Source organism: Cavia porcellus, unplaced genomic scaffold (genome assembly GCF_034190915.1).
Source record: "Cavia porcellus strain 051 isolate PalLab524CR breed Dunkin Hartley unplaced genomic scaffold, mCavPor4.1 scaffold_2, whole genome shotgun sequence".
NCBI lineage: Eukaryota > Metazoa > Chordata > Mammalia > Rodentia > Caviidae > Cavia > Cavia porcellus.
The window spans coordinates 78,593,025-78,607,499 of record NW_026947485.1 but is presented as its reverse complement, the minus strand read 5'-3'; the positions used below and the strand labels follow the sequence as shown (position 1 = coordinate 78,607,499).

Below are 14,475 nucleotides of genomic sequence, written 5' to 3'. Positions count from 1 at the left end.
ATTTTGACAATATTGGTTCTTTCTAATCTGGAACAGAAAGTACCTTTCCATTTTCTGGTGTCCTCTTCAATTTCCTTTCTCAGAGTTGTATCGTCTTCATTGCAGAGGGCTTTCACTTCCTGGTTGGCTTAGTTCCTGAATATTTCATTTTTCTAGAAGCTGTTCCTAATGGTATTGTTTTGCTAATTTCTTTCTTGGTAAGTTCATTATTAGTGTACAGGAACACAGTTGTTTAGTGTGTTGCTTTTGTATTCTGTTACCTGTCTGAGTGTAGTTATTAATTTTAAGTCTTTTGGTGGGATTTTGTGTAAAGAATTAGGTCATCTGCAAACAATAATAACTGGATTTCCTCTGTTTCTATACTTGTACTTTTGTATCCTTTCTCTTGCCAGATTGCTCTAGTTATATTTCAAATACTGTATTGAACAGGAGTGTTGATAGTAGACACCCTTATCATGTTCTGGATTTTAAAAGGCAATCTTTTGGCTTCTCCTCATTTAATACGACGTTGGTCATTGGTTTATCATAAAGAGCTTTTATCAGGTTGAAGTAAGTTCCTTAGATACCTATGTTCTTTAGGGATTCTGTCATGAATGGGTTTTGGATTTCATCAAAAGCTTTCTCTGATATGCTCATGTGATTTCTACTTTTGTTTCTGTTTATGTAGTGTATTTGATTCTCTGATTTGTAGCTGTTGAACCATCCTTGCATACTTACTTGGTCATGTCATAATATCCTTTTGATGATTCATTCAATTTGCCAACATCTTACTGAGGATCTTTGTACTCACTAAAAAGAAAGATTTGCCTGTAGTTTTCTTGTTTAGTTGGGCCCCTCTCAGGGCTTCTGGAAATGAGTTTGGAAGTACAGTGATACCTCATTTATTATCTCAGTTCCTTCCAAGTTCATGTTCAAACACCAAAAAATCAAGAAATGAACATATTTTCCCATAACAAATAGTTAACCAAACAATTGGCTCTAAGGCCCAAAAACTGCACTTATCAATTCATTTTTCTAGGACTTTAAAAAATTTCACAATGATTTCTTTCTTTAACTCTACATGATTCCCACAGTTTTCCTCTTAGCCTTACTGCCAGAATCACTAACTTTCTTTGGCGCCCTGGTTATGGTGTCTTAAGCAAATATAGCAGCACACATCACAGGAATACAAGCACTGTATGCTGTCTGGGTGAGAGCAGTGCTTAGAGTAAGACATCAACCTTCGTGAGACAGAACCCACAACTCATTCTTTGTCTGTGCAGGCTTCTCACGCCAGATTTTCAGTTCAACTATTGAACAAAATTATGAACACAGATCAGATTATTTTCAGACTTTGCTGTTTAGGTACTAAAAAGTTTGAGCTTTGGGGCCATGAGACAACTGAGGTACCACTATACTCCTTGCCTTTCAATTTCATTAAAGAGCTTGAAGAGTATTCATGTTATAGCCTCCCTGAAGGTTTTGTGATGAACCCATCAGATCTTGGGCTTTCTTCATTGGTGTTGTTTTGTTTTTAATTATTGTCTTCCTTTCACTGTGTATATTGGGTTGTTCATAATTTTTATGTCTTCTGGGGTCAGTTATGGTAATTCTTATATGTCTAGGAATCTGTCAACTTCCTCAAGTTTCTCTAATTTGTTGAAGTACAATTTTTGATAGTAGTCAAAAGGCTCTTATAGATTTCAGCAGCATTCATTGTGATATAGCCTTTTCACTGTTAATGCATTAATGTGATTTTCCTCTCTCTCTCTCTCTCTCTGTCTCTCTCTCTCCCCCATAATTTAGTTAAGGGTATAGCTTATTGTTGTTTATTCTTTCAAAAAATGTTTATTCTTTTTCAAAAAAGCTCTTTGATTCACCAATTCTTTGTATTGTTTATGAGTCTCAATTTTGTTCATTTGTGCTGTAATCTTTATGATTTGCCTCCTTAAACTGGGTTTGAATTTGGACTGTTCTTGGTTTTCGAGTATTTTGAGACTCACCATTAGGTGATTTATTTGAGTTTGTTGTTTTTCTAATATGATCACTGACTGCAATGAACTTCCCTCTTAAGGCTGCTTTCATTGTGTTCTACTGGCCATGGCATTTGCTTCTAGAAATTGTTTGATGTCTTCTTTGATTGCTTCTTGAGTGACTGAGTGTTACTTAATGTGTGTTACTTAATGTTCAGATGCTAAAAAGATGTCTTTTGCTTCTTGATTGAAGGTTGATTTCTAGTTTCAGTTTGTGACAATCTGATAGTACACATGGAATGGTTTCAGTTCTTTTGTGTTTATGTAAGCAGGCCTTATGGACTAGTATATTGCCTATTTTGGAGAAAGTTCTCTGTGCTGCTGAGAAAAATGTGTATCTACTATGCAGTCGTACTTGACTCATGAACAGTTTTTGTTTGTGAACAGTTCGGTTCACAGACAGATGTTTTGGCAAAATTTTGTTTTTGTTTGCAAACTGCATCCGGTGATGAACAGAACCATGGCCATTTGTCCCACACTCACACAAATGTGGCCATCTTTTCCAGAACCATGGAATGAATTATGTCCATGGCCCAAGGTGCCACTGTAGTAGGGGAGAATGTTCTGTAGCTATCTATTGAGTCCACTTGTCCACAGGTGTGGTTCAACTCTGATTTTTTTCTTTCACTGATCTGTCTCTTTGTGAATGTGAGGTATTGAGGTCACTCATCGTGACTATCTTGGTGTTTATTTGATCTTTTATATCCAGCAGTGTTTGTTTTATAAAACTAGGAGCTCCAATATTTGGTGCATATATATTTACCGTTGGTGTCTCTTCTGGTTGAATTGTTCCCTTAACTACTATGCAGTGACCTTCTTTGCCTCTTTTGATCAGTTTTACCCTGAAACTTGCTTTGAGATGTGCTCCCCATGCTTCCTTTCAGGGTCCTAGTGCATGGAATGTTGCTTTCTATCTTTTGATTTGCTCTGGGGGTTAAATGAGTTAGTTAAATACATCAGACTGCTGGATTTTGTTTTTGTTTTGTTTTAATGCAGTCTGCTCATCTCTGTCTTTTCACTGAGGGGTTGAGGCCATTTACACCGAGTTATTCCTGAAAGGTACTGATTTATTACTGCTGCTGCCCTCCTTTTCTGTCATTCTTTTTTATTTTTCCTTTTTTATTTGACTACTTGTGTTGCTTGATGTACTTGTACGTACTTGTTCCCTTTTTTTGGCTTTGCTTCTTCACTGTCTCTTTCTGGGATATCTTGAGAATTTTTTTTTGGAGTGCTGGTTTGGGGGTTATAAATTTCTTAAGGTGTTCTTTGTCATGGAATGTTCTTATTTCTCCATCAATTTTGAAAGATGGTTTTGCAAGATATATTAGTGTGGGTTGAAAAGTTGTTTACTTTTAGGGCTTGAAACACTTCCCTCCAAGCTCTCCTGGCCTTTCAAGCTTGTGTTGCAGAGTCTGCTATAATCCTAATGGGTATAAATATGTGATTTTTTTTCTTTTCTCTGACAGCTTTTAAGATTCTGCTTTTTGTTGGACATCTGGGATTTTGACTATGATGTGTTGGAGCTTCTTTTTCATTGTAATTACTTAGCGTACTATATGTTGAGTTCTTTCTTCCTAGTTGGAGATTTTTTATTCCTGTAAGTGAATTTTTTATTTTAATGTGCATTATCTTCTAGGTTCTCCCTAGCTCCAGTTACCCTTAGGTTAGTCTTCTTTTGTCATCTAGTAGATATTGCATAAATTTTTTGTGTTGTTATGATTATTATGTTTAAGTCTCTCTTAAGTGATTCATCACGGATTTCATTTTGTTCTCAATTTCTGAAACCTCGTCTTCACACTGATCGTTTCTGCTGTTTATGAATTCTACAGACTATTTTATCTCCAGGATTTCTGTTTGGCACCTTTTCACAGCATTTGTATCTTTGGTGAGTTTATCACACACATTTTGAACCATTTTGATCAGCTCTGCAAACATTTTTGTTTTTCTCACATTTACATAGATTAGTCAATATGGTAGTTTCACTATTTTGGCAGGGGGTTTCCTGTTTGAACTCCCTGAGTTTCATTAAATAGTGGATATTTTTCAGACTTACTTTTTGAAGGAGAAATAGCTCTTAAAATTTAAAAAAAAAGTACTAAATGAAAATGTTAAGTATCAAAACCTGTGGTAAGGAACTAAAGAAATTATTTGAAAGATGTTTTATAGACTTAAATGTTAGGAAAGAAGGGGGTTAGGGTATCGCTCAATGGTAGAGCACTTGCCTAGCATGCAGGAGGCTCTGGGTCCATCCCCAGCACTGAAAAATTAAAAGGAAAGGAAAGGAAGGAAAGAAGGAAGGAAGGAGAAAATAAAAACAATGGTGAACAAAGGTGGACAAACAACATCAATCTTAGGAACAGTGAAGAGGAAGGAATAATAAGTGATAGCAGCCAGTGAAATACAAAATCTGCCTTCTCTCATCTACCAGAGACAGGTGAGGAGAATAACCCTCTGCTGGTACTCAGCTGTGACACCTGGGAATGTCACTCGCACTACACCCAACTTTAGGAAAAAAATCTTTCAAGGCCAAACATGAAAAAGAAGGGGCCAAAGGCCACATGCACATGTGCAGAAGTTCCTGCTCCCACTAAGGGAAACTCAGCAGGTGTGATTGGGGGTCTCAGAATCAGAACTCCCCAGAATCATTAGTCAACACTATGGGCCAGGCACAGTGCTAAGATCACGTAGTGCTCAGAACATCCCGTTGCACAGCTCCAATCTTGTCCCATGACACAAATTAAGAACCTAAGATGCAGAGAAATTAAATTTAAAGAGCTAGAGGTTGGCAGAGGTGGGATTTCAACACAGACCATCTGACTTCTGAGCTGCTTTTCTTATCTTACTCTTAAACTTCCAGGCCCCAACTTCCTTATCCATCAATTGTGGATGACAATCCCCACCACACCCCGAACTGTGAAGAGAAAATGAGAAAAGGTAGAGAAAGCCCCTGCCCAGCAGCACCTGCATGCAGCAGTTGAGGAAGAGGAAGAGGAAGAAGAGGAGGAGAAAGATGGCTCAGATGGTGGCCAAGACACCTTTGACAAAGATACAGGCCAAAGGGCCAGAAAAACGTGTGGCATGGAGTCCTCAAAGATGTTTTTCCACTTCTCTCACACTGATGCTTCTATGGACAGATCATGTGCACTGTATGTGAAAGCTTCCTTTCAAAATCAGTCACAGCATTGCACATTGTATGAAGACATGAACAAAAATATTTAGAAGAATCTGCCCAATAAAACTGTAGCAAAGTGAGAGAAATATTCACATTGCCAGATTGCAGTGAAGTCTAGCTCTGAACTTAATTTTCCAGAATTCTTGAAATACTGGTGATCTGGCAGAGAAGCCCAATTAATCAGGCCGCGTTTGTGTTCTATGTGTGAGTCGCTGTCGCCATCTACCGTTAAATATGGGCATGCGGCGCTATAGGCCTGCTGGGGGAAACCGTAGGAAAAGCTACCTGCAGGAGCAGCTCTTTCTCCACCACCTCCTCCGTCTTGCTGATGAGCCGCTTCTGCAAGGCGTGGATTTTCTGTATAAGCTCAAAGGAACTGGGGTCACTGGCCTGTCCAAGAAGAAGAAGAAAAAAACAGCTGATATTTCATCAGTTTCAAAGTACTGAGGTCCTATGTAACATAAGTACTGTTTTACTAAAATCTATTTCAAATCTGAAGACCCAACACAGAGAGAACTGAAACCCAAAACAGAAAAGGGATAGGACAGTGATAAATAGCTGTCCCTCAAAAAAAAACAGACTGCAACTTTCCTAATGTCTTATCTATGCCCTTAGCTCATGCATGCAAGGTAATAACAATAATTATTATAATAATATTATCAGTATAACTGTTGCGTGTGACCCCTGATTTTTCACCACCACCCATTTGCTATGCTGAGGTTTGTCATATAGAATCACATCGTGGCTGCACAGCAGCCTTAGAAGATAGAGTTAGATTTCCCTTTTTAGAGATAAGATAACTGAGGCACATAGTATTTGGCTCAATTGCTGAAATCTGTAAGGACTAGAGCTAGATTTGAGACCAGAGCTGTGGTGCTGCCTTACAAAGCTGTGGAGGTTTCCCCAGAGGCTCACTGTTTCCGTGGGAATGAGCTGGGATCCCTAATCCACTCAACCTTTGGATCCTTCTTTGGTCACTGTCAACAAGAAAATTGGTCCAGCCCATGACGGGAAAGGTGGTGAGGACACGGATGTTTGCTGTGGTAATAGCAGGCAGCCAAACATGGCCATGGTGCTTCACCCTCAAGCGAGCCATCAGCCCCTGAAGTCCTGATGCTGCTCTGAGAGGGGTCCGCCGCGTGCCAAGCAAACCAGAGCTGGGCTTCTGAGCTGATGGTTTGTTCTCCAGACTTCGGGCCAGACCTCCACTCTCAACTGCACTGATGTGTTAATCTAGTATCTGGGTGTTTTTAACAGCCTCCCAGAATACCTATTTTCTAATTTTTTAAAATAGAAACAGACATGGAGCTGCAAAGTTTAAAGATCTACTTGGAAATACATGAAATAAACTGATGTGATGGACTTAAAATCTTCATCGCCAGTTCTCAAGAGGGATCTCTGGGTTAGTGAACTCTGCCACCCATTTTATCTGAAGAGGAATAAATGATGGGGAGGAGAAGAGGATGAGAGGAGAAGAGGAAAGAGAAGGGAAGGGCAGGGGAGGGGAGGGAAGGGGGAGAATTTCATTGACTGCTGCAGAAGCACTGTGGGGAGCTCACCAACAGCAAACACCCTGACCCACTGGGCACCCATGCACTTGGCAGGGCTGCACAGTGTTGAAACGCAGGCCTCATGTTTACATAACAATTTATGATGCATTAGCCTTAATGCTTTCTTCATTAAAAGGGAACAAAATTAAACAAAAACTCACTTGACTGCTTTTCTCCCCCTCTGGTTTTTCTGGCATTGCGGACTCCTGCCCCTGGACACCCTAACCGGTCATTTAGTAAAAGCCCCCTGTGGCACAGAGACTGCTGAGACCACTAAAGAAGAGGGCCTCCTCTGCCTTGAGCAAAAAGAGCTGTTCTAACTGGTATCTGCAGTATTACCGGTGGCAATGTCTATCAGGAAGTCATAATATAACATGAGGTTGATTGCCCATCTCCTACTCAGGGAACTCTGGCCATGCCCCAGATTCTAAGAGAAATGAGTTTGGCTAACATGACCTTAGTGTCTACAATGGCTAATCCATGGAACCACATTTCCTGCAAGAAACGAACAGATGCGAAGACAAATTGAAAGACAGTTAAATCACCGGTGGCCAATATAACTTAAGGCAATTAATAACCCAAGACTAACAGGCAGCCGCAGGATAACTGGTGGACCGGAAATCACCCAAACAAGAAAACAAATCACCATTGGTGAAGGCAGTTCACAGGGCTCACTGAGTCTTTTTCAGCAGAGAAGATTTTGTTCAAAGCTTTGTAAACAAACCCCAAATGAACCATCTGGTTGTGGAACGACCCCATTTATGCTGGATCTGGTCTTATGTTCTAGGCGATCATTTGCATAGTATTAAGTTAAAGGCATCGCTTACTGAGCTCCAGGTGAGAAGTGTGGGCAGGGTAGAAGGGGAGAGGGGAGGCAGCTAGGCTGTGTCACCAGGCTCACCTCAAGCTTCCTCCATCGGTGTACGTTCATGGGGTTCTCTAGTTCCTCCTCCAGGGCTCGGCATCGGGTCCTCTCCTTCAGGAATTCTCTCTGCATGTGAAAAAGCTCCTGCCTGAAGAAGACAAATCTCCTTTTGCAAAAACGTTCTCTGCCCATGGGAATATCATATCTTTAAATGGTTACATACGTGCCACATCTTACATAAAAAGCTGGAATTCAAGAGACTTCTGTGAATGCTGAGACGGGTCTCAGCATTTTTGCAGTGCCAAAGAACTGCCTGAGGTGTAAACAACACCAGACTTCATAATCTAGAGGCTTAATGCTAAGGAATTTAGAAGCTCAGAAGAAAAGGAGGTGGGGAGGCCACTCATGAGAGCTCAGTACCCTTTCTGAATTTCTAAACGTCTCTGCAGCAGCCAGCTGTGGGCAGCCTCTACTGGGCACGCCCTAACTTGACTACAAACGACTACCACGCAGGTGGCCACGTGGCACCCTGAAGACGGCGCACCTCACTTTTACTGCCATAGTGGTCACCGGGCGAGTGTGACTCCAGAGGAAGTCCCCAGCATGGGCCTGGCTCAGGGTCTGGTATCTGTGGGTTTTAGTCTTGTAAGTCATGCTCACATGCAGTCAGGGCTGAGAAAGAGTCGGGACCTGGGAGGATATTTCACTTCAATGTCCACAACTATTGTACAGAGATAGTGGGAAAAGCCCAAACGCCCTGGCTCAAATGTATCGCCAAAGTCTTTGGGAATCTTCTGGTTCATGGGTGACATGCTACAGACATCCTCGCATGCCGGCACTGGCTGCCACCCTCTAAATCAAAAGTCCTGCGGGGAGGTAGAGGAGGGGCAAGCATTCGCACGGATGCGTGCCAGGAGGACATTATTATCTGTCCTCAGTCTGCCGTGGATGTGCACGCTACTAACACTAAGCCATCTCTTTTACTTAATTGCTTCATTTAAACCAATAATACAACTTCCCCTCATTAGCAAGACAAATCATTAGAATTAACTGCGTGATGTTCACTCAATAGGGAGCATACAACAAGCTGCTTAGAATTAAAAGCATATTTTTAACACTTGGGTTTCCTTGCGTGCCATCAGAAGAGGGTACTACGCGTTAGCTACCATAATTGATGACTTCCTTGGCACTAAATTCAGTGCTAGGCACATCGCATTTATTTTCATAATTAATGGTAACTATGAGTCCAAATTTAGAGAAGGTTAGTAATCTATCCAAGGTCAAACAGCTTATAGGTGGCAAGGCTGAGGTTTGAATTCATCCCTGCTTGCTTCCAGTCTTTATCAAGTTGTCTTCTCCTTGGAATGAAAAATAGAACCCATTATCAACAAACTAGCAGTACTGACTAGAAATTGGTCAAATGTGACCCTTCATGCATGTCATTAAAGTAACTCACAGTTGACAAGTTGAGTGATGGTCCCAGAGATCATCCAACACCTACTTAAAATGAATATATTTGTATCCAAAATGTCAGTGATAGTGTTTCTAGGTAGTAAAGTTATGAGTGATTTCCCAGTCCCTTTTTTATACTTTTCCTGAATTTCCCACACTTTCTACAACATATTTGTATGACTTCCATTAAATGAAATACAAGCAACTCTAGATAGGTAGATGACTGATAGATAGACGGACACATTCACTATTTCTGGATATAGTCATGCATCTAGGCAGTAAAACCATCTTCTAATTCAATTAACTGAAGGAGCCAATCCACACTGTGTCCTTATCCCAGGGTAGTCAAGGAGACGGTGGTCTATAAGTCTGAGGGGAGTAAGGAGAGCCTGAAAAAGACCTCTGATTGGTTTTCCTGCGATTGCCTACATAAAACACAGCGATGTTTTCCCACAGGGAAAGTAGATCTTGGGTAATGCAAGATTTAAAGAAAGAAGAGGGACGCTGAGCTAACGTGAAAGCTGCAGGAGATAAATCAGAAGCGAGATATAAAATTTGGCTGCCTTCTAAGGAAACAGATTTTCAAATAGTGATGGAATTCAGTTTTCTGTCTCTTTTTATCCTGTATATAATTCCAGGAAAAGATGTGCAAATGTTCCCAAGAATGAAATTTAAATATTAATGTTCCATCTCTTGCATACTGTCTTATTTTAAAAATTTGAAAGAGCTCATTGGGGAAAGAAGTGTTTCTGAGTTGCAACCAGTTTGTATTTGTGATTTAATAAATTTCCTTTCAAAAATCCAGCATAGCTTCTGATATCTTTTGTACTTAGCCCTGACCACTGGAAGAAAACCAGCTCATTTGCTGTCATAGCATGAGGACCATAGATAGGTTTTTATGGAAAATTTGTTCATGATGTTGGTTGACAGTTTCATCCCGTACAAGCCATTCTGTGCAATTTTGGCCAAGACCTTGAATGAGTAAAAGGTATGAACATGAGGTCATTTTAGGGGTTCCCTGCTGATCCCTTTGGTCTCCTGTTACCTGAGCTCCTCGACATTAGCCACGCTCTTGGCGAGAATGCCCTTTTCCCGGCGAAGCTTCTTGATCTCCAGTTTGAGGATCCTCATGTCCTCCAGCCGCTGGTTGTACTGACTCTCCCCTTTGTTCAGCACGGACTGCTGGATCTTGATCTTCTCGTAGAGCAAAGCTAACTCATCATTGCGCCGAACAAGTTGAGACCCCAGGATGTCCCTTTCACTGATGACCTAGAGAGGCAGGAGAGAGCATGGCAACCTGAATCAAAAAGTCTCTTTTTCCATCGTGGCAGGCTCGGGATATCTAGCAAATGCCCAGGAGATGTAGCACCGGAAATAGCCTGCTAGACAATCAACACCAGACTTTCTCAAAGCATCTGTGTTCTCCTTAGTCCTAGAACTCACTGGACAACAAATAATCTGTAATAACAGTCTAATAATCCTTAGCCAATGGCCATGTCATTTTCTTTGTTTTTTCAACCACTTTTACTATTTAAATTGGAATGATTTTATACATTTCTACATTCTTGTCAAGTTCTGCCACTTCTCACTATCTTGCCTTAGTTTCTCTCTGCAAGAGCCCTAAAAGTATTTAAGTTCCCAACTGCCACACTAGGCATCTGAGTTTCTAGCTCCCAAATTATGTAATTATTAATGGCTATTATATACAGTGGATTATACTGCCCTGAGAACAGGGACCTCACCATCTTGTTGGCCAGTGTATGGCCCCAGTGTCTAGAGAAACAACTGAAGCCTAGGGAGGACTTGTAAATAGGAGTCAAATAAAGGACTCCTATTTCATAGTTGACACAAGACCGGTCACTACGGCTCCTCCCATAGGCTTCCGTGGCAGGGTTTAGAGAGGGCAGAGAACTCACAAGAGGAGCACTGAGTCAGGGTGCGAGGAGGAGGCGCTACCTGATCTAGTTCCTTCTTCTGCCTCATTCTCTCCCCGTCAGCTTCTGCAATGATTCGCAGCAGCTTCCTCTCCTCTGCCTCCTGTTTCTCAATGAAGTGCTTGGTCTCCAGGGCTTGCTGTCGCAGCTTCTGCAGCTCAGCCTGAAAAACAGAGACTGATGTTGCCAACGTGTATTCAGCAGCTGCACAAACCAGGACCACGGGGTCTGGACAAGACGTGCGGTTGGGCTGCCCCACTTTCTCCTGGTGTTTTATTTAATACAGTCTGATCACTCTCACAAACATAAGAAACTTATAATGCACACACTCACATTCACACTCATCACATCCACACACACACATTACACACACACACACACAGTACAGAGGTCATGTTTATTCTGAGTTATGTCCCTGAGAGGGTTCTGCTGTTGTTTCTCGGCCTTAGTGGGTATGCAGCAGCTTTCCCTCTTGTAAAAGGAGAATGCACTAAGAACAGAGCAGGAGAATGTGTGGGGTGAAGACCAAAGAGGCCTCTGTGTTTACTAGCTCCTGCTATGTCACTAGGGTCAGCAGTATGTTCCCCACAATGATAAGTCCACTGTAAGCAAACACTATATCAGTCAAGATATCAACCACAGTGTCTAATTAAACACTCTGAAGGGACAGAAAGGACATCATGGTATAAAAAGATTTTTTAGATCCCAATCCTAAGACACTTCCAATCCAGACAAGATGATAAGATAGACCAATATAATGTAAATATTAATAAATCCAGGCACTAGTTTTTCAATGTCTTTCTTTCTTATTGATAGTACAAGAGATCAAAGGCAACTTTGAACTGGGGTCAGCAGGGACAGTTCCTCAGAATGCTCATACCTCATGTGATCCTTGAAGGCACATGAAACTCATAGAAATGATAGGTGAGTGGTGCTATGCACTAGTAAGCTGAAAAACAAAACTCTTGTCATCAAAGTACACATCCACTTCTAGTCCCTAAGTATTCTGTGACATAAGATATCCCAGACATTGCAAACCTCTTACCTGTTTTATGAATGCAATTATGGAGACAAAGTACAGCAAATAGCTTGCCCAAGGCCACAGAGACAATTAGCAACAGGACAATTAGCAACAGATCAAGATTCCAACAAGGATCTCTTGGTGTGAAAGTGTGTGCTCCCTCCATGGTCATAATTCCAAATCAAATACAGGAGATGAGTAAGACTGAGAACTCATCATCCAGCAGTAATGTTAAGCACACCTAGTAACAGTTGGACACGCTCTCTGCTTCGGTGGAAAGGGACTCAAGAATACCCAGGAAAGCGTTTCTATCTGGGTCTGAGAGTGACAGGGAAGAACCAGAAGGTCTTGTGCCTCAGTTACTTTTCTCATTGCTGAGACAAAATACTCAGCACCTACAAGTTAAGGGAGGAAAGGTTTATTTAGCTCATGGTTTGTAGAGGTTTCAGTCCATTATCTGCTGGCTCCAAGGCAGGATGGATGCCAGACAAGCATTGCAGAGGAGAAACAGTTTGTGGTGGGCAGAAAGTAACAAAGCAAAAAAGAAGAAATCTTAACAGCGTCTTTCTGCCCCTTTTTCCTTATCCAGGCTACTTAGGGCACCTTTAATCCTACTGCCCTTGAGCCTAGCATTGCATCATGAATTCCAACATCATATCTGCAGATTCAGCCACCTTTGAAGAGGCCCCACCTATGACCACATGAGGCTTTGGGGGGACATCTAGACACAACCACAATACTATGGCAGTAGACAGATCTTACTCACATGGAGGAGTATGTATTAGGGGAAGGTATCAAACAGTCAAGTCAGGCTGTGTGAACAAAGGCAAGCAGACTACTCAATAGATGATGTATTCACCAGATTGAGTGACCCCACCCCACCCAGGTAGTTGAACTGAAATACTCGATAAGAATGGCAGAAGGAGAATCTGCCAAACACCTGAACTGGGCTGGGCTAGAAAGGACCTCACAGACCATGCACCATAGAGAGTATGCAAGAGGGAACAGAGTTACCATGCTAGAGAATAGGTCTTCTCTGAAGAGTGTGTCTTCTAAAGAGTCTATGAGTTATGAAAGCGTTATGCCTAGTGACATAACTGAGCAGGTTAGCGCAAGAAGAAAGGAATGAGGAGGAGCAAGCCTGCCATCATTCATGCCTGGCTCACAGGGGAGATGACAAGATGACATAAACCCCCAAAGGGTCAATGCTCTGCACATTACCAATGACAGCAAAAGAGGTGTAATTTTTTTCCTTCAAGTGAGTATTGGGTCCTGCATGACCATTCATTCAAAAAGGTTACCAAGATGGTAGCAAACTCCAGACTTACCAGTGCCCAAGAACCAACCTAACTCAGGCAAGGTCTGCTTCTAATCAATAAAGATTAAGCACCATTAATCCCACATCTCAAATTTACACAAACAGCAGGGGATACCGGGAACCTAGTAATATATGTGAAGTGTGACAAATTAAATGCAACCCACTACTATGCAACCAAGAGTTTGTTTTATGACATTTTGTTGTTTCATTCATGTAACTTGTTTTGGTCTAGAGACAAGGAAAAAGAACTACCCACTCAGTTGAGAGCTGGTCTAGTGTTTGTCATTTAGTGGGGTTGCCTGTTAGGACAGAGAGCGGAGAACCAGTCTTTCTGTTTCCATAATCATTTAAGGTGACAGCAAAGACAGCAATAAAATACCTGTTTGTCTCATGCTTTCTTTAATAAAACTTTTATTTTCCCATCTATGCAACACTCACTCTCTGTTCCTAAGTGCCAAGAGCTGATCAGAATCCATCAGCAGAACAAAATGAAACCCTTGCTATATTAAAATGCAATCAACAGCCTGTAAAAGTATCTGTCTGAAATGTAAAATCATTCATGCATTTGGCATGCTGGGTGTTTTTTTCATAATATATCAAAATTCTGAGTGGTCTCCTTATGTCATAAATTTATGGGCTGCAAACAAGATGTGGCATTAGATGCTGGCAGCAAATGTTAACATCAACAAAATACCTTGGGTCTAATACATTCAGCAGTTATAAATCAGAGCTGTCCCACCCAGCAAAGATAGGGACAATTGCTGTGCACCCAAAAGCTCATCATGCAGCATCTTAGGTGGGACCTGGGGTTTCTGCACCTGTCAAAGTGTTACTAGGGGCATGAAATTTGTAATGAGATGGGAGAACACACCCTTCAGTTAACACCTCCATAATTGTATAATGTTATAGTACATGTTTATGGACAGCATATCATCTAACTTTGTTCTGGGTACAAATCTTATTTCAAAAGTCATACTAGTGAGAATCGTACCAGTTCCTGCATGAACCACTAAGATGTCTTCTGGTCTTGAGAGTTATCAGGCTCTCTCTCTCTCTCTCTCTCTCTCTCTCTCTCTCTCTCTCTCTCTCTCTCTTTCTCTCTCTCTGCCCCTCCCTCTCTCTCACTGATGACAGCTCCCTATTGTGTCAGG

The 14,475-nt window shown here is 41.5% G+C and overlaps 1 protein-coding gene across 1 annotated transcript in view; it reads right to left on the bottom strand.

The window, feature by feature from the left end:
* Cfap58 (cilia and flagella associated protein 58) overlaps nucleotides 1-14,475 on the bottom strand; it is a 105,860-nt gene that overhangs the window by 52,853 nt on the left and 38,532 nt on the right. The window contains exons 12-15 of the mRNA XM_023567349.2: nucleotides 11,008-11,148; nucleotides 10,097-10,320; nucleotides 7,636-7,747; nucleotides 5,470-5,574 (exon numbers count right to left, since the gene is read on the bottom strand). Of these exons, the coding sequence (XP_023423117.1) occupies nucleotides 5,470-5,574; nucleotides 7,636-7,747; nucleotides 10,097-10,320; nucleotides 11,008-11,148 (582 nt within the window). The remainder of the gene's footprint in view (nucleotides 1-5,469; nucleotides 5,575-7,635; nucleotides 7,748-10,096; nucleotides 10,321-11,007; nucleotides 11,149-14,475) is intronic.